The sequence below is a fragment of the Scyliorhinus torazame genome, chromosome 2 (assembly GCF_047496885.1).
Source record: "Scyliorhinus torazame isolate Kashiwa2021f chromosome 2, sScyTor2.1, whole genome shotgun sequence".
NCBI lineage: Eukaryota > Metazoa > Chordata > Chondrichthyes > Carcharhiniformes > Scyliorhinidae > Scyliorhinus > Scyliorhinus torazame.
The window spans coordinates 241,229,878-241,256,893 of record NC_092708.1 but is presented as its reverse complement, the minus strand read 5'-3'; the positions used below and the strand labels follow the sequence as shown (position 1 = coordinate 241,256,893).

Genomic DNA, 27,016 nt, shown 5'->3' with positions numbered 1-27,016 from the left:
CCTCCACCTCCAGCGGACCCGCTGGGGCCTCCGCTCCCATTAACGAGTGCAGCATCGTGCTCACATATGCCCCGACGTCCGCTTCCTCCGCACCTTCAGGAAGACCAAGAATCCTTAGGTTGTTCCTCCTCGCGTTGTTCTCCAGCACCTCCAGCCTTTCCACACATCTTTTATGGTGTGCCTCGTGCATCTCCGTCTTCACCACCAGGCCCTGTATGTCGTCCTCATTCTCGGCAGCCTTTGCCTTCACGACCCGAAGCTCCCGCTCCTGGGTCTTTTGCTCCTCCTTTAGCCCTTCGATCGCCTGTAATATCGGGGCCAACAGCTCCTTCTTCATTTCCTTTTTGAGTTCTTCCACGCAGCGTTTCAAAAACTCGTGTTGTTCAGGGCCCCATATTAAACTGCCACCTTCCGACGCCATCTTGGTTTTTGCTTGCCTTCCTTGCCGCTGCTCTAAAGGATCCACCGCAATCCGGCCACCTTCCTCTCCTTTTTTCATCCGTATCCAGGGGGGATTCCCTTCTGGTTCACCGCACAGTACTTTTAGCCGTTAAAATTGCCGTTGGGGCTCTTATTAAGAGCCCAAAAGTCCGTTCCACCGGGAGCTGCCGAAATGTGCGACTCAGCTGGTCATCGCCGCACCCGGAAGTCCTCTCTCTGTATTCTAAAGACTATAAATCGATCCTGGTGATTTAAAACTAATAACAGTAGTGACTTTAACCTGATGTGCTTCTGGTAAAAGGTGTAAAAGGTGTTTTAAGTCTTATGGATGTTAAAAGAAAAGCTTAAAGGATTACTTAGTGTTGTATTCTTTGGGGGCTGTATTTGAATTGGTGGTTGCTAAGATGTTCACTGTATGTTTCAAAAAGGTTAACTTGAGTTCACAGAATAAATATTTTTGTGCTTTAAAAAATACTTTTCCATTTCTGCTCTGCCACACCTTAAGAGTGCGCCGTGTGCTCCACATACCGCAATCTATTAAAAGTTGTGGGTCAGGTGAACTTCATGATACACTTTGGGGTCTATAAACCCTGGCCCATAACACTATAAACTCCCAAGCTCCTGAGTAATTCAAAAAAAGGTACAGGGCTTGAACCAATCCCTTTTGTTTGCACAGAATGGGCCCCATGTATGAAAGTATGTTGCTTGTAGCAAGTGGGAATGTGCCACACAAACAGAAAAATGCTGGACCATCTCAGCAGGTTTGAAAGCATCTGTGGAGTCAGGACAGAGCTAATGTTTCAAGTCTGGATGACTCTGTCGAAACATTAGCTCCGTTCTCTCTCCACAGATGCTGTCAGACCTGCTGAGACTGTCCAGCATTCTTTGCTTTTGTTTCAGATTCCAACACACGCAATAATTTGCTTTTATCTGATGTAAATGAGCCACTTTTTGAACTTGATTGATTATTTTAATTGGTTATTAGTACAGCTATGAACACACTCAGGATTGATGCAATAAAAGTGTCCAAAGAGATTTTGGCCTGGATGTTACTGTTGCGATGACCGTGAAACTGTCAGCAGTCACCAGTATTACTCCATCGAAACTGAGAGAAAATCCTGGAGAGCAGCATGTGCAAACCCAGATGTGGAAATTCAGAAGTTGCTGTCAGAGATTCTGTTTCCTCAAAGTATGAGCTGATGAAGTTACCCCCAAGACGGCAAAGAATGAGAAATGCAGAAGAAATCTTGAGAATTTCCATTCTTTTTTATTAGTCTTGCCATAGAAACCTTTGAAAAAGTTGCATCTTGTTGAATGAGGAGTAACTGGGTTTTTAAAACAGCGCTAACTTCATAATTACTGCCTCACTGGCCCTAAAAAGCAAATTTTATACATGTGGAATGGTAAATTACTGCTTGATCAAAAAAAGTAACATTTTATATCTTTTAAAAGTTTGTCTAATTTTGTCACCTTCTTAATTTTGGTATATGCAAAATTAAAGTGAAGGGATTCAGCGGTTCATAGAATACCTATGGTGCAGAAGGAGGCCCATCAAATCTGCACTGACCCTCTGAAAGATCACCCCCACCCAGGTCCAATCCCCCATCCTATCCCCGTAATACGACCCAAGGGAAATATAATGTGGCCAATCCACTTACCCTGCACATCTTTGGGCTGGTTCTTACTTCTGAGTTTGCCTGTCTGTGAGAACACTGCAATGTGATTTGCTGTTTATCCTACATGATGACATAATTGTTGCTGGACTCCTACCTATCACTTTGGCTAAGCACCAGATTCAACATGTGCGGTAAGATCTTTGTGGGCCACTTTCTTAAAAAGTCACCCAGGCAATTGCTCATGGATTCTGAAGCAGGGCTGTAATATTTATTCATTTACTGTGATGGTCCCTTAAAGATCAGTAAATTGTTAAATATTCCAGAAATACAGTGCAGGAGGCGGTCATCAAGTCTGCACTGGCTCTCTGAAAGAGCATTTGACCTAGTCTGACTGCCTTGCCTTATCCCCATAACTTTGCACATTCTTTCTTTTCAAATAGCAACCCAATTCCCCTTTGAGTGCCTCGATCAAGCCTCCCTCCACCACCCTCTTAGGAGGTTCATTCCAGACTCCATCATCCTCTGGGTGAAATACTTTTCCTCACATCACTTTTCCCCTTTTGGCCATTATTTGGAATCAGTGCCCTCTAATTCGTGATGCTCTCTGGAGTGGGAACAGCTTCTCACTATTTAACAATGCAGGAACGCTAGCACACCATAGGCCTTCTTCACAGCTCTATCCACTTGAGTGGCAACTTTCAAAGGTGAACATTGACCCCAAGATCTCTCTGCTCCTCCACATTGCCAAGAATTCTACCGTTAACCCTGTATCCTGCATTCATATTTGTCCTTCCAAAATGGACAACCTCACACTTTTCAGGGTTAAACTCCATCTGCCACTTCTCAGCCCAGCTCTGCATCCTATCTATGTCTCTTTGCAGCCGACAACAGCCCTCCTCACTATCCACAACTCCCACCAATCTTCGTATCGTCTGCAAATTTACTGACCCACCCTTCAACTCCCTCATCCAAGTCATTAATGAAAATCACAAGCAGCAGAGGACCCAGAACTGATCCCTGCGGTACGCCACTGGTAACTGGGATCCAGGCTGAATATTTGCCATTCACCACCACTCTCGGACTTCTATCGGTTAGCCAGTTCGTTATCTAACTGGCCAAATTTCCCACTATACCATGCCTCCTTACTTTCTGCATAAGCCTACCATGGGGAACATGATCAAATGCCTTACTAAAATCCATGTACACTACATCCACTGCTTTACCTTCATCCACATGCTTGGTCACCTCCTCAAAGAACTCAATAAGACTTGTAAGGCAAGACGTACCCCTCACAAATCCATGCTGACTATCCATAATCAAGTAGTGTCTTTCCAGATGCTCAGAAATCCTATCCTTCAGTACCCTTTCCATGACTTTGCCTACCACCGAAGTAAGACTAACTGGCCTGTAATTCCCAGGGTTATCCCTGGTCCCTTTTTTGAACAGGGGCACGACATTCGCCACTCTCCAATTCCCTGGTACCACCCCTGTTGACAATGAGGATGAAAAGATCATTGCCAACGGCTCTGCAATTTCATCTCTTGCTTCCCATAGAATCCTTGGATATATTCCGTCAGGCCCGGGGGACTTGTCTATCCTCAAGTTTTTCAAAATGCCCAACACATCTTCCTTCCAAACAAGTATTTCCTCGAGCTTACCAGTCTGTTTCACACTGTCCTCTCCAACAATATCGCCCCTCTCATTTGTAAATACAGAAGAAAAGTACTCGTTCAAGACCTCTCCTATCTCTTCAGACTCAATACACAATCTCCCGCTACTGTCCTTGATCGGACCTACCCTCGCTCTAGTCATTCTCATATTTCTCACATATGTGTAAAAGGCCTTGGGGTTTTCCTTGATCCTACCCGCCAAAGATTGTTCATGCCCTCTCTTAGCTCTCCTAATCCCTTTCTTCAGTTCCCTCCTGGCTATCTTGTATCCCGCCAACGCCCTGTCTGAACCTTGTTTCCTCAGCCTTACATAAGTCTCCTTTTTCCTCTTAACAAGACATTCAACCTCTCTTGTCAACCATGGTTCCCTGGATAGATAGGAGATTCTGTGGGAACGAGAGAGGCTCGCGGTTGGTGTGTGCCTCCCAGGTGCCAGGGTCCGTGATGTCTCGGATCGTGTATTCGGGATCCTTAAGGGGGAGGGGGAGCAGCTCCAGGTCGTGGTCCTGGTTTTCGGAGACATGGATAGAGCAGGGACAGGAATGGTTGTTGCAGGCGCCGGGGTTTAGATATTTCTGTAAGCTCAGGGAAAAGAGGGGGAGGGGTGGCATTGTTAGTCAAGGACAGTATTACAGTGGCAGAAAGGACGTTTGATGAGGACTTGTCTACTGAGGTAGTATGGGCTGAGGTTAGAAACAGGAAAGGAGAGGTCACCCTGTTGGGGGTGTTCTATAGGCCTCTGAAAAGTTCCAGAGATGTAGAGGAAAGGATTGCAAAGATGATTCTGGATAGGAGCAAAAGCAACAGGGTAGTTGTTATGGAGGACGTTAACTTTCCAAATATTGACTGGGAACGCTATAGTTTGTGTACTTTAGATGGATCCGTTTTTGTCCAATGTGTGCAGGAGGGTTTCCTGACACAGTATGTAGATAGGCCAACTGGGTAATGAACCAGGACAGGTGTTAGATTTGGAGGTAGGTGAGCACTTTGGTGATAGTGACCACAATTCGATTACGTTTACTTTAGTAATGGAAAGGGATAGATATATACCGCAGGGCAAGAGTTATATCTGGGGGAAAGGCAATTATGATGCGATGAGGCAAGACTTAAGATGCAGTGGATGGAATGGAAAACTGCAGGGGATGGGAACAATGGAAATGTGGAGCTTGTTCGAGGAACAGCTACTGCGTGTCCTTGATAAGTATGTACCTGTAAGGCAGGGAGGAAGTGGTCGAGCAAGGGAACCGTGCTTTACTAAAGCAGTCGAAACACTTGTCAAGAGTAAGAAGGAGGCTTATGTAAGGATGAGACATGAAGGTTCAGTTAGGGCGCTCAAGAGTTACAAGTTAGCTAGGAAGGACCTAAAGAGAGAGCTAAGAGGAGCCAGGAGGGGACATGAGATGTCTTTGGCAGGTAGGATCAAGGATAACCCTAAAGCTTTCTATAGATATGTCAGGAATAAACGAATGACTAGTGGAAGAGTAGGGCCAGTCAAGGACAGTAGTGGGAAGTTGTGCGTGGAGTCCGAGGAGATAGGAGAGGTGCTAAATGAATATTTTTTGTCAGTATTCACACAGGAAAAGGACAATGTTGTCGAGGAGAATACTGAGATTCAGGCTACTAGACTAGAAGGGCTTGAGGTTCATAAGGAGGAGGTGTTAGCAATTCTGGAAAGTGTGAAAATAGGTAAGTCCCCTGGGCCGGATGGGATTTATCCTAGGATTCTCTGGGAAGCTAGGGAGGAGATTGCTGAGCCTTTGGCTTTGATCTTTAAGTCATCTTTGTCTACAGGAATAGTGCAAGACTGGAGGATAGAAAATGTTGTCCCCTTGTTCAAGAATGGGACTGGAGACAACCCCGGAAATTATAGACCAGTGAGCCTTACTTCTGTTGTGGTCAAAGTCTTGGAAAGGTTTATACGAGATAGGATGTATAATCATCTGGAAAGAAATAATTTGATTCGAGATAGTCAACACGGTTTTGTGAAGGGTAGGTCGTGCCTCACAAACCTTGTTGAGTTCTTTGAGAAGGTGACCAAACAGGTGGATGAGGGTAAAGCAGTTGATGTGGTGTATATGGATTTCAGTAAAGCGTTTGATAAGGTTCCCCACGGTAGGCTACTGCAGAAAATACAGAGGCATGGGATTCAGGGTGATTTAGCAGTTTGGATCAGAAATTGGCTAGCTGGAAGAAGATAAAAAGGGTGGTGATTGATGGGAAATGTTCAGACTGGAGTCCAGTTACTAGTGATGTACCACAATGATCTGTTTTGGGGCCACTGCTGTTTGTCATTTTTATAAATGACCTGGAGGAGGGCGGAGAAGGATGGGTGAATAAATTTGCAGATGACACTAAAGTCGGTGGAGTTGTGGACAGTGCGGAAGGATGTGACAAGTTACAGAGGGACATAGATAAGCTGCAGTGCTGGGCTGAGAGGCGGCAAATGGAGGTTAATGCAGAAAAGTGTGAGGTGATTCATTTTGGAAGGAATAACAGGAAGACAGAGTACTGGGCTAATGGTACGATTATTGGTAGTGTGGATGAGCAGAGAGATCTCGGTGTCCATGTACATAGATCCCTGAAAGTTGCCACCCAGGTTGAGAGTGTTGTTAAGAAGTCGTACGGTATGTTAGCTTTTATTGGTAGAGGGATTGAGTTTCGGAGCCATGAGGTCATGTTGCAGCTGTACAAAAGTCTGGTGCGGCCGCATTTGGAGTATTGCGTGCAACACTGGTTGCCGCATTATAGGAAGGATGTGGAAGCATTGGAAAGGGTGCAGAGGAGATTTACCAGAATGTTGCCTGGTGTGGAGGGAAGATCTTATGAGGAAAGGTTGAGGGACTTGAGGCTGTTTTCGTTAGAGAGAAGGTTACGAGGTGACTTAATTGAGGCATACAAGATGATCAGAGGATTGGATAGGGTGGACAGTGAGAGCCTTTTTCCTCGGATGGTGATGTCTAGCACGAGGGGACATAGCTTTAAATTGAGGGGAGATAGATATAGGACAGATGTCAGAGGTAGGTTCTTTACTCAGAGAGTAAGGGCGTGGAATGCCCTGCCTGCAACAGTAGTGGACTCGCCAACACTAAGGGCATTCAAATGGTCATTGGATAGACATGGACGATAAGGGAATAGTGTAGATGGGCTTTAGAGTGGTTTCACAGGTCGGCGCAACATCGAGGGCCGAAGGGCCTGTACTGTGCTGTTATGTTCTATGAGAGCAGCCATATATTGGCTTTGGAATCCAACGGCATTTGTGGATTGTCATAACTTTTAACTACAATCTATTAGTGACATTTAAGTACAATCTATTAGAGATTTACACGTGAGAAATACCGCAACAAATTAAATCAGCAGTTAAACAAATGATGACAAACAAACCTGAAAAAGAGCTGGCAGTGTACGAACCTCAATTTGACCGTATGCTAAAAGAAATGGGAATAATTCAGGTATTGCCTCATACAGCATTGTTAAAATCTAGAGTCTGGTAACCAGCATCCTGCAGCCGAGCATTTTACTGCAGTGATATTAACATGCTTGTTATTCCTAAATGTAAACCTAAAGCCTATTCAATTATTAATGAATTACCTCAAACCTATCTGTTGTGTCAGAGAGGGTTAACAGAGAAAAGTGTTCAGATTACGTATCTGCAGCCATTTAGTTCGACTATTTGTAAAATGGTGAAAACAAAATCTGAGAGTCCAAAGAAAAGCTCAATCAACAACGTTTAAACTAGCCTGCACAATGCACAATGACAGTGAAATATGCACACAGGACTGAAATTTAACCAAATAAATTGACATTCCCAACCAGACAAGACTCCTATTATTAAAATCTGGAGAGAATTAGATCATGGATAGTTACTGACATAGGCTCCTTTGGGCTTCCAAATTGTTCCTGATTCATAAACCAAATCAAAGTACAATTGCAAGTGAGGGGAAAATAATTTGGCAAATTAAGGTTGCGACAGAGACAAAAGCTTTGGTGGCTGCAAAACTCCAGTAAGCAATATTTCTGTCATAAAATGTTTATCCCTGGTATTTATTGCTTTTTCCTTTGCCGTTGATCTCTATGTCCTCCTTGGCAGCCTTCCTGTCTTGCCACCCAAAAGTCTTGAAGCATGTTTATCAGGAGGTACCACAACCCTGGAATATACGAGAAAAAAAAATCTTGCGGTTCCAGTTATTTCAAATCATTCAGAAAATAGCTCACCGCAGGAAAAAAGAGGAAATTTTATGTGGTGAGCATCAGAGCCAAAAGAACTCACTGCTCCTTATCCCCGTAAGAAACAAAGATTTAAGTAGGAGTCGTACTACAGTACGGATTCTTCATTGAAAAGGAACCTGGCACATTTAATTCCAATGTACCAAATATAAACTGAATTTAGTACCCCATGTATAACATTTCCAGGATAAGTGTATCCAAGGTAAGAGCATTGTAAGCGGATCTACTTATTCTGGCCAGATCCCATACTTTGTCCCTTTTCTGTTCCAAATATACAGATGTTGCTTATTTAACTGAACATTCATCTCTTAAGACTGGCTGCATTTCAGTCGAAGATGTTTATTTTACATTAAAAACATAGAATTACTAATGTACCAGTTAAAAACACGGCTACATGTGGGGTTACAGTGGGGAGATGAGCACACAGTGATAAGCTCGGAATCTTCATCTCACTAGCAAAACCAAGAACTCAGCACACAGATAATCAGAAACTTGAATCTGCTTCAGGACAATGTGATGTGTGTAAACAGCAAAGCATGACTGCTGTTACAAATTCTATGGTGTGAAAGTACATTATAGGTGGAATTTGACACTATTACCCACTCTCCACAAGAAAACAGGACCTTGCTGAGATGAGGGGGGGGGGGTATAAAATTGGGTGCCATGTTATTGGAACCATGGTTGCCACCCCCTGCTCCACTTGTATTTTACCAGTGGTGGGGTAGGCATCAGGCAGCCCACCTGCTCTTGGGTTAACCATGGTCTTGAGAACGCATGGTGTGTCTGCACTGCCCCATAACAGGTTGGAGCTCGCACACCATCCATCTATGATATTGCTTACTGGCATATCACCACATCCCCCTTCCTCATAAAACATAAAGATTTGTTTATAAGCAACATTAATCTTTTAACTTTATACAGTCATGATATTTGTTTTATAGGGTGTCCATAAACATGATATGCCTGGCCAGTGTCCATCTCTTTTGCACAGGTCATTGTGCCTCCCACACGGGATCACCTCTGATCTTCGAGCTATTGCCAGCCTCGTCAAAGACTGGTTTATGTGCCGGCCTCTTGTTTCTCTTCCTCTTTATTCTGTGCCTTTGGAAGGCCTGTGTCCATGACTGCCACACTTGTGTCACCAGCCTCTCTTTTTCACTTCCTGGCATGAGGCTGTTTGCTGCTTCTTGTTGTTTCCGTTGCTGGTTTGTTAGTGAGATGAGCTAGCTCTCTAGGTCTTCGCATCTTTCTTTTGAGAACACAATGATGTAGTTTCTTGTGTTTCTTGCTTTAGTGTAATGGCCTGGCAGCCTCTGATGTGGTGCTGGGTTTTACTATGTGCTCAGAGATCTGCAGAGTTTCAGGCGGACCCTCGAGAGGCCATCGCGTCATTATCAGGTAGAATATAGAACATACAGTGCAGAAGGAGGCCATTCGGCCCATCGAGTCTGCACCGACCCACTTAAGCTCTCACTTCCACCCGACCCCCCTAACCCAATAACCCCTCCTAACCTTTTTGGACACTAAGAGCAATTTGGCACGGCCAATCCACCTAACCTGCTCGTCTTTGGACTGTGGGAGGAAATCGGAGCACCCGGAGGAAACCCACACAGACACGGGAGAACGTGCAGACTCCGCACAGACAGTGACCCAGCGGGGAATCAAACCTGGGACCCTGGCGCTGTGAAGCCACAGTGCTATCCACTTGTGTTACCATGCTGTCCGAAGTGACCACGCCCACACTGACATGTTGGAGCGCCTCGGTCCCTGGATCAAGGTTGGAACTGGCGCAACAGGTGCTGCCCCTTCTTGGCTCACTGGAGCATCACTCACTTGCTCTTCATCACTCAAGACTTTGATGCTCTCTAGTCGTGATGATCATGATATTAGGTCATATTGGTCAAACTCAAAAATGTGTGCATGATCTGTGGAGCTGCATATTGAGATTGTCATCAGCTCTTCCTCTGGGTCAGTCTCAAAGTTGCCTACTACTGCAACACCCAAGTTGCTGTCATCGCAGTCGTCATTGATGTCTTCTCAGTCATCATCAGTTCTGTCGATGATTTGGGAATGAATTACAGAAAGCATTTCGAAGACCTGGAATGAGTCACCACGTACCTCTGAGGCCAGTTTCTCCAATATCGGGATGATTTCTTCCATTTCTGGCTCAGTCAGTGGCTGATCCTCCATGGTATCAGCAGCTTCAATTTTTAAGTGCGCCATCTCCGAGCTCCCATTCTTCTCAGCATCCAGTGCGGTCTGAGGGTCCCCCATGACCACCTCATTTTTCGTTCGAGACCACCGGAATAGCACTTCTTGAGTCTTTTCATTGAGCATGTCTGCGCTGCTGGGCAAGAGATGTGCAAGGAGTTCATACTGGTCTTCATCTGTCTCATCTTCCATGCCATCATTTTCTGCATCATCATCAAAATCTTCGAGCAGATATTCGTAGTAGTCATCATCAGAATCAGCATCATCTGCAGTGATTTCTACTGTAAAATATAACATTGCATACGGAATCACACAGTAGGGCGCCAAGTTCAAATTCAGCCTTGAGTTTGGCCGCCGAACATTGGCTTAACATTCCACGCTGTGGAACTTCAGTGGGACCGAAGAAGTTAAAGAATGATTCATTTTATACAGTTTTCATCGCTGTTCTGCAAGTGCTTCGACATTTGTGCTTTGGTTTCGTTTGAATTGTTCTCATCGTTACATTTTTTCCCTCCCTCCAGTCGATCTTGCAATCTGTGCAACCTATGATTTGTGGTTCGACGAAGAATGATTCAAGCGGCCATGAGTCCAACTGATATACTTTTGTGAAATACTCATTAGCCTCGAACATAAACTCCAGAGTGAAGCTTTGTCCATTTAACCTTCACATCTTGCAGATGCTTTAATACTTCATGCTCCCGTATCATGTCACTGAGCCTATGCACTTTCTTGAAGACTGTCCAGCAGAGATGTGTAATGCTCGCTGGCTGTTTCGTCTCTTTGTCTGATTTGTCGTCCTCCACCTGGGTTTCTTCTGAATCCTCATAAACCGTGCACACTGTAATATCTTGTAGGGATCTGAAGTATTCAGGTGACCAGCCATCCTCTGGGACACAGTCTCTCGACTAACTTCAGGGATTCAAACTTCAGGGATTCACATGAATCTGCTCCTAGGATGGAGTCAATGTCCATGTCTGCAATATGAAACAGTAGTGTGTACCTCATGTCTGCCACAGATAGCATCAGTTCGCAGACACCAAAGGTCTCCATTGTCTTTGTTCTGAAGTTCACTGGCAGCCCTGGCCGATCAGCGGCTTTCTGCTGCACATTCAGCTTTTGCAAAGCAGATTGACTAAGGAGGTTGACTTTTGTTTGAGAGTCAAAGTCGCATCATAATAGAGAATTGTTCAGTATCACCACATCGATTTCAATCTCGATTTAAAAGTTTCCGGAGAGTTCTTACTAGCTTCAGTCTCCGTTAAGATTTTGTTTTCATCATTCTTGTTTGGACTCTTCTAGTTCTTCGCCGCAATGAGATCGATGAAAAACTGTTCTTCGGTATTTATCCAACAACTGCATTCACTGATCTTGCATGGTTCATTGTAGAACGCGCAAAACATTGTTTTACAAAATGCTGAATACAGCCGCACTTGGAGCAGGACAATGCCAGGGGGCATCACAATTGCCACACTTTTGGCAGAAGAAAACTGCAGTGGCTCCTGTCGGTAGCTTAAAATGGCTGCCCGTACTGAGACCATGTTTCTTCATGACGTGCATCACAACACTAATGGCGCTGGCTTCAGCTTCTGAGTTGACCCCAAATGTTTGAGAGTAGAATGTACCTAATCTCTGTGCAGCTATCTCGCTCGCCTGACAAATCTTTACTGCCTGTTCCAGCACCAAATCTTCTTCTCGCAATAACCTTTCCCGGAGCTTATCATTAGCTACACCAAAGACAATTTGGTCGCGGATCAACAAAGATTTCAGGCTGCTGAAGTTACATGACTGGGCCTTCAGCCTCAAGTCAGTGACAAAACTGTCAAATGATTCACCAGTTTTTGGGGTAAGCATACGGAACATGTATTGCGTACAGTTCTGGTCACCGCATTATAGGAAGGACGTGGAGGCTTTGGAGCGGGTGCAGAGGAGATTTACCAGGATGTTGTATGGATGGAAAATCTTATGAGGAAAGGCTGATGGACTTGAGGCTGTTTTCGTTGGAGAGAAGAAGGTTAAGAGGAGACTTAATAGAGGCATACAAAATGATCAGGGGGTTAGATAGGGTGGACAGTGAGAGCCTTCTCCCACGGATGGAAATGGCTGGCACGAGGGGACATAGCTTTAAACTGAGGGGTAATAGATATAGGACAGAGGTCAGAGGTAGGTTCTTTACGCAAAGAGTAGTGAGGCCGTGGAATGCCCTACCTGCAACAGTAGTGAACTCGCCAACACTGAGGGCATTTAAAAGTTTATTGGATAAACATATGGATGATAATGGCATAGTGTAGGTTAGATGGCTTTTGTTTCGGTGCAACTTCGTGGGCCGAAGGGCCTGTACTGCGCTGTATCGTTCTATGTTCTATGTTCTATGTATCGCTCAAACGTGTCATTCTTTTTACGGGAACAACGTTTATCAAAGTGCCTCATGACTTCCTCATATTTCTTGCGATCCTCCTCACTATCGAACACAAAAGAGTTCACAGTTCAATCGCTTGTGGACCTGCCACCGTTAGCAGCAATGCGATTCGCCTTTCATCAGGCTGGGCCTGTAGGTCTAGGGCCGAAACAGAGATTTTGAACTGCTGCTTGAACAGCTGCCAGTTTTCATCTACATTACTGGATATCTGAAGCTGGTGGGGGGCTCTCAGTCCATCTATCTCGAGCTTCAGCATCTTCAAGCACGTTGAGTCACCTCAGGCTACAGTTTACCAGATCAGTCTGTCAGCCAATTGCCTAATGTCCTCACTGCAGTCGTTATCTTTAAATCTTCAGCACTCGTGGTACCATGTTGTGTTTGGTCTTCTCTGCCTTGCGAAGGAATCCACCAAACATCTTGACTTGTCCAAACCAGAATCTTTACTGAATCGCCCATGGTAAGATAGCGATCTGTTACAGAGCAAGTTATCATGGGAGTTTATTTGAACTCCTCTGGAACTACACCTAGCATGACTGTTCACCTGTATGTCTTCCTGCCATCTGCGACAACCATCTGGTGATGGCCATATGTGTCTCCACTTATATGTGAGTGCCTGGTCACATGAGCATGGTCTTGAGACGGCATGGTGTGGCTGCACCGCGAGCTACAGGTTGGAGGCCGCACACCATCCATGATATTGCTTCCACGCGTATCACCACAGACAGTGCAGCAACAAGTGTCTTGAAAAGATAGCTCATTCCCAGTTTGCTTCATATCGACTTCCTATTAGTCCAGTAATAAAGTACAGAATAAAAACATCACAACTGTATTCTAATCCCCCAAATATTGTTCTATTTTACCTGTATGAGTTGAGCTATAGTTACTCTTTTATAAAGACAAAACTGAGGATTATTTATAAGGCCATGGAACCAGCATTTCAGTGAGCTTGTAATAAACATCCAGTGCATAATCAGCCTATCTCAAGTTAGATTTGAGATAAATTCTACTGATTGATATGTAACATCCTTTATTTATGTTGGATTCATCCCAGCTTGGTGAGACATCTTGGAGCTACTTTTGTTTAGGCATTCCCATTAAAACAGATTTATGGTATCTTTTTTTCTCCCTATAAATTGAACTAAAAGGAAAGCTATGCAGGATTGTGGGGAAAGAACAGGGAATCGGGCTAAATGGATAACTCATTTAAAGATGCAGCACATGATCAATCGCCTTCTGTGCTGTATAATTCTACTATACCTCACTAATCCAGTTGTGTCAATTCACATACTTTATCTTGAGAACTGTAATATTCCCCATTTTTTCTCTTGTAACATGGTCAGCCAGATCATCAATGCATTGTCCTCAAGTCTGGTGTCCATCCCCATCCACACACTTCCCGAGAGAAACTTCATATACCGGTACAGCCAGAGGCAGGTACACCAAATGGGCGATTTTAAATGCAATTTCTTTCTGTTAATTACTACTAGCGAGCAATCACTGCTCTGAGCTCTCATCTTAAAGCATAGTCTGGACGGTGATCTCAGGGTCTCTTCAGACTGACTGAAATTTTTTCCTTCATCAAGTGCAATTTGTTTCATTGCTCTTTTGAGATTTAAACCCCAAAATATTTGAAGTCAGAAACAAATAAGATAGCAATGATGAAGGTCATTGCAAGATGGGTCAAATCACAAATCACAGGGAATCCTTCAGACATGCCTTAAAAATACTTTGGAAATAGTTGAACTCGACACCTGGAAATCTTATTGACTTTCTGTAAAAAGGTGAGTAAAATACATTAAGGGATGATGTGGATGAACTGAAGAATGTCTGGCTTCAGGGAGAACTATCATGTTATGAACATTCCTCTTGTCAAAATTCTGCTGGTATATACTCGAAAGAATGTACAACGAGATAACCAGATCTATGCTTACCTACACAATCTTGATTTATAACCTAATGAAAAGGCAGATTTGTTGACCAACATGAGAAGTTTGTTCATTTTATGGCAGTAACATTAACTGGTATACCTATTAAATAGAAAAAGACTTGCAATTGTATCGAGCATTGCATGACCTTAGGATACCTAAAGCATTTTGTAGTCTATAAAGCACTTTTGAAGTGTAGTCAGTACTATATAACATATAAACTGTGGGTCTAATTCATACAAATCATTATCCCCAATCAACAATGTGAGAATAATTGCTGATCTGTTTAGAGATAAATATTTATCAGAACACAGGGGCGAACATCCCTTCTCTACTTCAAAATAGTGCCGTGTGATCTTTAACATCTGTCTGACAATGAGAACATTAGGAATAGGAGATGGGCATATGGCCCCTCAAGTATGTTCCACCATTTAATAAGATCATGGATGAACCTCAACCTCACTTTTTCATGCAATTCCAATATCTTCAAAAATGTAAATGATCTCATCCTTGAATATTCTAAAGGACTCAGTATCCATCGTCCTTTGGAGTAAAGAATTCACGACCCTCAGGAGGTGGAGAAATCTCATGTCAATGTTAAATAGCTGACCTCTTGAGCCTGAGCCCTCTTCCAGTTTCTCCAGTCAATAGGAAACATCCTTTCACCAACTGAAGCAGCCCATTCCATAGACAGCAAAACCTGGACAGTTAAGTGGCAAGTAAAATTCACACCAAGTGTCAGGCAATCATCATCCCCATCAAGAGAGATTCTAACCATCTTCCTTGACATTCAATGGCATTTGCCATCACTGAATCCCTCACCTGGTAGTTACCAGTGATCAGAAACTGAACTGGACTAGTTGTATAAATATGGTGGCTACAAGAGCAGGTCAGAGGCTTGAAATTCAACAGCAAGTAACTCACCTCCTATCTCCCTTAAGCCTGTCCACCATCTACTGTACAATGCACAAGTCAGAAATATGACGGAATATTCACCACTTTCCTGGATGAGCGTGGCTCCAACAACACTTAAATGTGACACCATCCAGGAGAAAGCAAGCCACTAGATTGGCGCCCCATCCGCTACCTTAAACATTCATTCCCTTCATCAAAAAATGCTGGCTTGCCAGTGATGTTCACATCCCAAGCAAGGATAAAAAAAATCATCAGCTCTGTCCAGCCCCCTCAGAATGTCATCTATTTCAATTAGATCACATCTCATTCTTCAACTCCAAAGAGCAGGCATTTTCAAAGTCGGGGTCGTGACCCACGGGTGGGTCGCAGGCGGGTGTCGGGAGGGCCGCGGAGCTGTCCGTTGTGGCGCTCCCGATTGCGCAAATTCGCGCACAACAGCCGGCTTTTAACAATGCCGGCTGTGAGCAGCCTTCAAAATAACGGCCGCGACCATATAAAAAACTGCGGGCGCATTGTGCATGCATACCCGTTCATCGGTGCACATGAGCAGCACCTCTGTGGTTCTGCACATGTGCACCAATGAGCGTGCACAGTGTGCCCGCATTTTTTTTATACGGTCGCAGCCATCATTTTGAATGCCGCTCGCAGCCGGCATTGTTAAAAGCCAGCTGTTACGCGCGAATTTGCACAGAGATGCAGGAGATTTTTTTTTTTTTAATTTCATGTAATGTACCTGCCTGAAGGGTGGCAAAGAGCAGGTCACGCCCCCCCGAACATCAACGTCACGTGCTTTGGGCGTGATTGCGATTCCTCCATTTTGTCAGCAACAAACATTGTAAGAAAAAATGGTGGGTCGCAACGGTTGGCCGGCGTGGGTCGCCGGTTGGTAAAAATGGGTCCCCGGAAAAAAGTTTGAAAGTCACTGCCATAGAGTATAGACCCGTTCTGCTAAATATCTCCCCAATGGGACAACATCCCTGCAATCAATCTGGTGAACCTTTGTTAGTATATTCTTAGTTGTAAAGGCTAAAAGCGTGCACAGTATTCAGGTGCAGTCTCGCCAAAGTTCTGTGCAATTGCAGCAAGACTTACTTGAAAATGAAAAATGAAATGAAAATCGCTTATTGTCACAAGTAGGCTTCAAATGAAATTACTGTGAAAAGCCCCTAGTTGCCACAAGCTGCGCCTGTTCGAGGAGACTGGTACAGGAATTGAACCGCGCTGCGCGCCTGCCTTGGTCTGCTTTAAAAGCCAGCTCTTTAGCCCTGTGCTAAACCAGCCCCTACCAAATCTCTTTGCAATAAAGGCCAGTGTACGATTCATTTCCCTAAATGCTTACTATACCTGCATGTAAAAAGTTTGTGTTTCTAATGCAAGGATACCCAAATCCCACTAAACATCAACATTTAAGAATTTCTCACAAGTTGAAAGTTTTTTTTCCTATTCTTCTTACCAAAGTGAATAAACCCACATTTCACTCAATTCTCTATATTCTTGCCCACTCAACAAGATTCTGTATCATAGAATCCCTCCAGTGCTGAAGGGGGCCATACGGCTCATCAAGTCTGCACCAAACCTTTCAAAGACCACCCCACTTAGGAGCAACCCCCCATCCTATTGCTGCAAGCCCACCCCAAGGGGAAATTTAGTATGACCAATTTACCTAACCGGCATACCTTTGGACTGAGAGGGGAAACTGGAGCACCCAGAGGAAACCCATGCAGAATGTGCAAGCTCCATACAGTCACCCAAGGCTGGAATTGAACTCGGATCTCTAGCGCTGTGAGGCAGCAATGCTAACCACTGTGCCACCTAGTTTTGTATCATTAGTAAACCTGGACACATTCCATTTGGCAGCATCATCTGAGTCAGTAATGTAGATTATAAATAGCCTCCCCAATGATGCCTGCAGCACCTCACCCGTAACATCCTACCGACATGAAAATGATTCATTTATTCCTATTCTCATATTTTGTTTCTTAACCAATTTCCTAAGCCTGCTGGTATAACAGCCCCAAACCTCATGAGCCCTAATCTTGTTCAATAATCTTTCATGTGGCCTCTTACCAAATGCTTGCTAAAAATCCAAACCTACTACATCCACATGTTCCCTTTTATCCATGCTCTTAATTACATCCTCAAAAACGTATTACCTTTGTCAACAATTATTTCCCTTTCCTAAATTTAACTGGCCTGCTACTACTTCCTTAATAATTGGATGCCAACTATCCTCTCAATATCTGATGTCAGGTCGAATGGCCTGCAGTTTTCGGTTTTTGCTCTCCTTCCTTTTCTCTTCCTGACAAAACAGGTGTTAGCTTAACATCTCATCTGAAAATCAGCACCCCTGACAGTGTAGCACTCACTTAGTACTGTATTTGAGCATCAATTTAAAATTTGCATATCTAGATAATGGAAAAGTATTTTACAGAAATAAAAACTCAAAAATGGTAACAGATGTTATGCAATACTCAAAACTACCCCTAGAATCAAATTAATACTGCACCAGATTTTGCATGTCCAAAGATGTGCAAGTTAGCTGGATTGGCCATGCTATATTGTCCCTTTGTGTCCAAAGGTTAGGCGGGGTTAGGGTGGGGGAAGTGGGCCTTGGCTGTGGTGCTCTTTCAGTGGGTCAGTGCAGACCCCATGGGCCGAATGGCCTCCTTTTACACTTTAGGAATTCTGTGATTCTGATGGGTTATTTGTGCATAGACTGAACAGTAATTTCAGGTGCAGAGTTGATGCACAGTTAAATTCTGAAATCAAAAAGTTGTTAAGGTGAGGCATTTGCCATTCTTCTTTTTCTTGAGTTTTCAGCCTGAACGGAAGTTTGACCCACGATCTCCACCACAGGTCGGCCAAGGTGGCATATCCTAAATCTCCAGCCATAATGTTGGCGCCAATCTGACCCACGTCAGCCTTCCAGACAACTGAACCAACCAGTCCCCCAAAATTTTCTGTAAAAAGATGCATTATCTGTAGCTCCATAACTTATTTGCATCTCATAGCCTGGAGCTATGGATACGGATGGTAAAGGCCCCAATGCTCCATCCATCAAATGGCTGACCAGGAGTCTCTCCTTTTCTTACTGCCTGCCATTGGCGTGTTTTGGAAGATTTGCCAGTTAATACTTGCCCTGTCATGAACACATCTTACTTGGACATCAAGTGCTGGGGTGGGACAGGGATGCTACCCACCGTGTCACAAGACCTCCTACATGTTTATCATTCGCTTTGTAGAAATGGAATATAATCACATCCAAGATCATGAAGTTGGTGTATTTCCACGAGTTATGAACAGAAAACTTGGCACAGAAAGTTAAATCTTGTCATTCCAAGTGCAAGTATCTTTTTAATGGAAATGATAAGTGTTAATTATTAAGAGTCAATCTCTCTGGCACTGAAAATCAATTATTGTGGAATTTCAAACAAGAACAGAAATGCAGGACAATCTCAACAAATCTCACCGCATCCATGGAGCGAGAATGGAGCTCAACGTTTTGAATCTGGATGACTCTTTGTCAAAGTTTCTGATTCCAGCATCCGCAGCAATTTGGTTTCATATAGCGGAATTTCATTCCTTCAAGTAGTGAATTTTGGTTAGAGATTTTTTAATGCAAATTTTAAAATTTTCTAAACTTCCTTTCTGCCTTTTTATCCAACCTTTCTTTCTCAGCTCTATTTCTCTTTATATTGCGGAATTTCATTCCTTCAAGTAATGAATTTTGGTTAGAGATTTTTTAATGCAAATTTTAAAGTTTTCTAAACTTCCTTTCTGCCTTTTTATCCAACCTTTCTTTCTCAGCTCTATTTCTCTTTATATTTCGGCGGGAGAGGAGGAGCTGGTTTGTCAATTTCAGCGGGGGCAGTGCGGAAGTGATTGCTGGGAGGTAAGTCTGTGCTTTAAAAACACTTGTCTTTGCAGGGGCAGGCCAGTCGATTTCGGCGGGAGAGGAGGAGCTGGTTTGTCAATTTCAGCGGGGGCAGTGCGGAAGTGATTGCTGGGAGGTAAGTCTGTGCTTTAAAAACACTTAACTGGTCCCGTTTTCGGTCCCTCTTTTCTGTTTTTTAAAAATATTTTAGTATTTAAGGCGGGAACAGGAAGTTCGACCCGCGGACCTCTGGGAAGACCCTCACCAATAAATTCTGGTGGAGAGGAAACCCGAGACACTACACATGTAGTGTCTCCCACCCGCCCTCCTCCTCTAACCTAATAATAAAACCCATTGGTGTGAGGTAAGTACCATATTTTATTATTAACACGAAGAAGGTAAGTAAGTGATTTTTACGCATTTTTACTTTTGTACCTTTTTCAAATTGTGTGTGTGTCGGGGGGGAAACTGAAGTGAAATCACAGAAAAGCTGTGGCCTGAGTGGCTGGTTGGGATTCTACACTAAATTAAAAAAAACTGAGCATTGGTAACTAATTAAACATAATTACTTAATTATAATTTAGAGGGATATCTAAGCCAGAGATCAGAGAGTACTATATTTAGCTTTCGCAGTTCTATTAGAAATCTAGTGCTAGGAAACAGATAGTCAACAGTAACTTTGAAATAAAAAAAAAAAAATATTCCAAAAAAAAATTTTTTTTTAATTTAAATTTTAATTTTAATTAATTGACGCAATGTCAGTTAGAGGGGTGCTATGCTCTGACTGTGAGATGTGGCAGGTCCGGGAGGCTTCCAGCGTCCCGGATGGCTTCATCTGCAGAAAGTGCACCCAACTGGAGCTCCTCACAGACCGCATGGTTCGGTTGGAGCGACAATTGGATGCACTTAGGAGCATGCAGGTGGCGGAAAGCGTCATAGATCGCAGTTATGTAGATGTGGTCACACCCAAGGTGCAGGCAGAGAAATGGGTGACCACCAGAAAGGGCAGGCAGTCAGTGCAGGAATCCCCTGTGGTTGTCCCCCTCTTGAACAGATATACCCCTTTGGATACTGTCGGGGGGGATAGCCTATCAGGGGAAAACAGCAGCAGCTAGAGCAGTGGCACCACGGCTGGCTCTGATGTTCAGAAGGGTCAAAGCGCAGAAGAGTAATAGTAATCGGGGACTCTATAGTCAGGGGCACAGATAGGCGCTTCTGTGGACGTGAAAGAGACTCCAGGATGGTATGTTGCCTCCCTGGTGCCAGGGTCCAGGATGTCTCCGAACGGGTAGAGGGCATCCTGAAGGGGGAGGGCAAACAGGCAGAGGTCGTTGTACATATTGGTACTAACGACATAGGCAGGAAGGGGCAAGAGGTCCTGCAGCAGGAGTTCAGGGAGCTAGGCAGAAAGTTAAAAGACAGGACCTCGAGGGTTGTAATCTCGGGATTACTCCCTGTGCCACGTGCCAGTGAGGCTAGAAATAGGAAGATAGAGCAGCTAAACACGTGGCTAAACAGCTGGTGTAGGAGGGAGGGTTTGCATTATCTGGACCATTGGGAGCTCTTCCGGGGCAGGTGTGACCTGTATAAGAAGGACGGGTTGCATCTAAACCGGAGAGGCATAAATATCCTGGCCGCGAAGTTTGCTAGTGTCACACGGGAGGGTTTAAACTAGTATGGCAGGGGGGTGGGCACGGGAGCAATAGGTCAGAAGGTGAGAGCATTGAGGGAGAACTAGGGAATAGGGACAGTGTGGCTCTGAGGCAGAGCAGACAGGGAGAAGTTGCTGAACACAGCGGGTCTGGTGGCCTGAAATGCGTATGTTTTAATGCAAGAAGTATTACGGGTAAGGCAGATGAACTTAGAGCTTGGATTAGTACTTGGAACTATGATGTTGTTGCCATTACAGAGACCTGGTTGAGGGAAGGGCAGGATTGGCAGCAAAACGTTCCAGGATTTAGATGTTTCAGGCGGGATAGAGGGGGATGTAAAAGGGGAGGCGGAGTTGCGCTACTGGTTCGGGAGAATATCACAGCTGTACTGCGAGAGGACACCTCAGAGGGCAGTGAGGCTATATGGGTAGAGATCAGGAATAAGAAGGGTGCAGCACAATGTTGGGGGTTTACTACAGGCCTCCCAACAGCCAGCGGGAGATAGAGGAGCAGATAGGTAGACAGATTTTGGAAAAGAGTAAAAACAACAGGGTTGTGGTGATGGGAGACTTCAACTTCCCCAATATTGACTGGGACTCACTTAGTGCCAGGGGCTTAGACGGGGCGGAGTTTGTAAGGAGCATCCAGGAAGGCTTCTTAAAACAATATGTAGACAGTCCAACTAGGGAAGGGGCGGTACTGGACCTGGTATTGGGGAATGAGCCCAGCCAGGTGGTAGATGTTTCAGTAGGGGAGCATTTCGGTAACAGTGACCACAATTCAGTAAGTTTTAAAGTACTGGTGGACAAGGATAAGAGTGGTCCTAGGATGAATGTGCTAAATTGGGGGAAGGCTAATTATAACAATATTAGGCGGGAACTGAAGAACATAGATTGGGGGCGGATGTTTGAGGGCAAATCAACATCTGACATGTGGGAGGCTTTCAAGTGTCAGTTGAAAGGAATTCAGGACCGGCATGTTCCTGTGAGGAAGAAGGATAAATACGGCAATTTTCGGGTAACGAGAGATATTGTAGGCCTCGTCAAAAAGAAAAAGGAGGCATTTGTCAGGGCTAAAAGGCTGGGAACAGACGAAGCCTGCGTGGAATATAAGGAAAGTAGGAAGGAACTTAAGCAAGGAGTCAGGAGGGCTAGAAGGGGTCACGAAAAGTCATTGGCAAATAGGGTTAAGGAAAATCCCAAGGCTTTTTACACGTACATAAAAAGCAAAAGGGTAGCCAGGGAAAGGGTTGGCCCACTGAAGGATAGGCAAGGGAATCTATGTGTGGAGCCAGAGGAAATGGGCGAGGTACTAAATGAATACTTTGCATCAGTATTCACCAAAGAGAAGAAATTGGTAGATGTTGAGTCTGGAGAAGGGTGTGTAGATAGCCTGGGTCACATTGAGATCCAAAAAGAGGTGTTGGGTGTCTTAAAAAATATTGAGGTAGATAAGTCCCCAGGGCCTGATGGGATCTACCCCAGAATACTGAAGGAGGCTGGAGAGGAAATTGCTGAGGCCTTGACAGAAATCTTTGGATCCTCGCTGTCTTCAGGGGATGTCCCGGAGGACTGGAGAATAGCCAATGTTGTTCCTCTGTTTAAGAAGGGTAGCAAGGATAATCCCGGGAACTACAGGCCGGTGAGCCTTACTTCAGTGGCAGGGAAATTACTGGAGAGAATTCTTCGAGACAGGATCTACTCCCATTTGGAAGCAAATGGACGTATTAATGAGAGGCAGCACGGTTTTGTGAAGGGAAGGTCGTGTCTCACTAACTTGATAGAGTTTTTCGAGGAGGTCACTAAGATGATTGATGCAGGTAGGGCAGTGGATGTTGTCTATATGGACTTCAGTAAGGCCTTTGACAAGGTCCCTCATGGTAGACTAGTACAAAAGGTGAAGTCACACGGGATCAGGGGTGAGCTGGCAAGGTGGATACAGAACTGGCTAGGCCATAGAAGGCAGAGAGTAGCAATGGAAGGATGCTTTTCTAATTGGAGGGCTGTGACCAGTGGTGTTCCACAGGGATCAGTGCTGGGACCTTTGCTCTTTGTAGTATATATAAATGATTTGGAGGAAAATGTAACTGGTCTGATTAGTAAGTTTGCAGACGACACAAAGGTTGGTGGAATTGCGGATAGCGATGAGGACTGTCGGAGGATACAGCAGGATTTAGATTGTTTGGAGACTTGGGCGGAGAGATGGCAGATGGAGTTTAATCCGGACAAATGTGAGGTAATGCATTTTGGAAGGTCTAATGCAGGTAGGGAATATACGGTGAATGGTAGAACCCTCAAGAGTATTGAAAGTCAAAGAGATCTAGGAGTACAGGTCCACAGGTCATTGAAAGGGGCAACACAGGTGGAGAAGGTAGTCAAGAAGGCATACGGCATGCTTGCCTTCATTGGCCGGGGCATTGAGTATAAGAATTGGCAAGTCATGTTGCAGCTGTATAGAACCTTAGTTAGGCCACACTTGGAGTATAGTGTTCAATTCTGGTCGCCACACTACCAGAAGGATGTGGAGGCTTTAGAGAGGGTGCAGAAGAGATTTACCAGAATGTTGCCTGGTATGGAGGGCATTAGCTATGAGGAGCGGTTGAATAAACTCGGTTTGTTCTCACTGGAATGAAGGAGGTTGAGGGGAGACCTGATAGAGGTATACAAAATTATGAGGGGCATAGACAGAGTGGATAGTCAGAGGCTTTTCCCCAGGGTAGAGGGGTCAATTACTAGGGGGCATAGGTTTAAGGTGAGAGGGGCAAGGTTTAGAGTAGATGTACAAGGCAAGTTTTTTACGCAGAGGGTAGTGGGTGCCTGGAACTCGCTACCAGAGGAGGTGGCGGAAGCAGGGACGATAGTGACATTTAAGGGGCATCTTGACAAATACATGAATAGGATAGGAATAGAGGGATACGGACCCAGGAAGTGTAGAAGATTGTAGTTTAGTCGGGCAGCATGGTCGGCACGGGCTTGGAGGGCCGAAGGGCCTGTTCCTGTGCTGTACATTTCTTTGTTCTTTGTTTGTTCTATTGCGGAATTTCATTCCTTCAAGTAATGAATTTTGGTTAGAGATGTTTTAATGCAAATTTTAAAGTTTTCTAAACTTCCTTTCTGCCTTTTTATCCAACCTTTCTTTCTCAGCTCTATTTCTCTTTATGTAGCCGATTTGAAATTGAATTCACTCAGTCTAATTTACATTTCCTTTTCACTTACTGAGAGCTTGTTGTTTAATCCTTACATCCGATTGGTGAAGGAGATAGACATGGGTGTCTGCTTTTTTCACTCAGGAACTCCAGGCAGCCCATCTCCCTGCCTGTGCTCCCTTCCCAGCTCTCACTTTCAGCAAGTTGCCAGGTTAAAAAAAAGTTTGAAAACAAGTCCAACTAATGGCAGACCTGGTTAGATGCCCGTCAACAGCAGATTATGGCCCAATCACTGAAGGTCGCATCAGGAGTTATGCACCCCAGAGAAGAACTGTCCCTTGCCAGCACTGAGTGCCATCCCCACTTTCATTCACACTGAAGCACAATGCAACTCACTCATTCCACTGACACTTATCAGTTCCACTTTGTGGCCACAGCATTCATTTAAAAAAAACTGCAGATCCAAATGACTGATGAAATGTCCATATTCTTCGAAAAATAACATAAAATATATATATTTTACGAACCATACAATGGAATTCCACTTTTTCGTCCAGTGCTCGAAATAAACGGAAGTTTCCACAATCATGCAGTTATTAATACCCAGTTTTCACCAAAGTCTGATTTTCCTCTCACAAATATATTCACAAAAGAACCAGCTGTGGAAACGGAGTTTTTTTGTAACTCTCCAATAACAACGTTCAAAAGAACATGCAAACTTCTTTGAAAGTCATGAAGCATTCGTTTAAAAAAAAACTTAAAACATCTGAAAATATACTTGCTGCATATTTCCAGTGTTAAGACACAACAGTGCGGATGTGGCAAATAAACAGAATGCTCCTTCGTTCGGAGCACACTTGGGATGCATCAAGACTTGCCCCGTTTATTTTGATCGCCCTCTTCGCACAGAATATTCTAGAACGGCTGCAGGTTTTGGGCTTAAAATCAGTTTACCAGCTGCTAGCGTACGCAATAAATGTTGACAAGCTGAAGGACAGAGAAGCGTCTCTTACCAACGCGCTTCCCCCCCCCCCCCCCCCCCCCCCCAAAAAAAAAGCTCTCATATGTTGTGTTTTGTTCATGCCCTGGAGGAGTTAACTTTCGACACCAACATTTATATCGTGTGGTGCTCTTGTGTTTTAACCTGGTGAAAGCTGTGCTTTAACCTATGACGATTGCCTCAGTTGGGACGCGGTGCCTGGTCCCAGTCTCTGCAGCGAAGCCAAATCTGAATCACAACTCATCCGACTTTGAAACGTGTCTGCCGTCCACACTGCAAAATGTTTACGCTGAGATGATCATTGCAAACAATATTTGTGAAACACCCCCCCCCCCCAAAAAAAAAACACATTAACTTGACTGGAAAAGATGTTTATATTCGGGTCACAACTTTTAATGTAAATAAATATACATAAATGCACGTGAAGAACTGACCGCACTCTGCTACTTGTTGAGTGTTACTCACAGGCAGCTCACTAAACACCAAGTCCACTTTACCTTCAAGTAAGCTTTGGCTGGTTTGTCGAACTTTCCGACCCGACCATCTCATCATTCACTCATGAGTTATCAATCATTCATCACCATTTAGACCGGTATCCGCATTCACTATTTTCAACATAGGTACATTGATATGGGGCTTTGAAGTTCAATCTGGACAGATTTCCTGAGCAATTTTTGAAAAAAAAACAGCTTGCACCGTTTGGCGGCGTTATCCCACACCAATATAATTTGTTCTCGGGCGAGCGAACTGACAATCAACAGGTATCTTAATCCGCTTTTAGTCACAACATTTTGGATCAAAAAGCACCCCAAAGGCAGCAGCAACATTCGCTCGGCTGCACTATTGCCTCGTGGAAAGTTAGTTGCAAAGCAGAAAACAAAACAAAACACCAGAAAGAAAAGTGTGAGGGAAATCAAACTTGATTTTTTTTGTGTCGGTGTATGTGTGTGAAACTTTCTCACCTTTGCAAATCCCCGTCGAGGGTCCCCGGTCAAGTCCGGAGCTGCTCTCGCCGTCCTCCCCTTCCTCGATGCCTGCCAGGTTCTCGCTGCTCACACACCACAGTCCCGTATCACACTTGGAGCCCGGCTCGCCGCAAGCTTCCCCCTCGCGCCTGGCGCACACCGGGCAGCAGCCGCAGGCTGACTCCAGCAGCCGGCCAGCGGGGCAAGCCGGCAGCTCCCCGCACCTCTCGCGGCGGCAGGGCGGGCAGTCCCGGCTCCGTCCCCAGCAGCTGGACCACAGCAAGCACACCGCGAGCAGACCGGCACCCTCGCACCGCTTCTTCAACATGACCAGCCCAAAGACAGAGAGAGAGAAAGTAAGACTGCTAAAAAATAACAATAAACTTTCTTTAACCTCTCCCTCCCAAAACAAATAAATCTGAACTCCAGAACCTTAGTGACACTTAAAAATAAAATAACCCAGTGTAGTCACTTTGAAACACAATAAACGATTTTTAAAAATCTCATGAGGAATTTTCCTCTTTTTTTAAATTTCCCCTCACTTCCCCCCCTGACTCTGAAGCTCCTTGTTTTGAAGGCGCTGTCAGAATGGTCACAGCTTTAAGGGGCTGTGCATTGAGTGAAGCTGGAGTGTGAATGTCTCTCTCCTGCTCCCGGGTTGCCGCTCTCTCTGTATGATTGAGCCCAGTTCAGTCAATGACGCGCTCTGACTGACAGCTCCGCCTACCCGCCTGCACCCTGCCCAGCAGCGCCCCCTCCCCTTTGCCCTGCCCCTCGCCTGCCCGCACTCGCACGCCTGGCCCCGGGCAGCAGGCAAGGAGGTCGTGGCTTTTGTCGCTGAGCCCCGGTTAAGACTGAAGCCCTGTTGTCAGCACAGGGATCACACCCAAGTAGCCGAACCGCAGGGCGACTTTGTTCCTTTTCGTTTATGTTTGACCCAAGGTTTCACTCAATCTTTGTAC

At 44.7% G+C, this 27,016-nt stretch overlaps 1 protein-coding gene across 2 annotated transcripts in view; it reads right to left on the bottom strand.

Moving 5' to 3' along the window:
* The window catches only part of LOC140396830 (cysteine-rich motor neuron 1 protein-like), a 419,037-nt gene extending 392,294 nt beyond the window's left edge, over window positions 1–26,743 (bottom strand). Inside the window, exon 1 of one of the 2 annotated variants that reach the window (XM_072485588.1) lies at window positions 26,052–26,743. In XM_072485588.1, coding sequence (XP_072341689.1) covers window positions 26,052–26,382 — 331 coding nt within the window. In that variant the 5' untranslated portion in view covers window positions 26,383–26,743. The remainder of the gene's footprint in view (window positions 1–26,051) is intronic. The other variant, XM_072485597.1, reaches the window with a different exon arrangement.
* Between the last annotated feature and the right edge of the window lie 273 nt (window positions 26,744–27,016).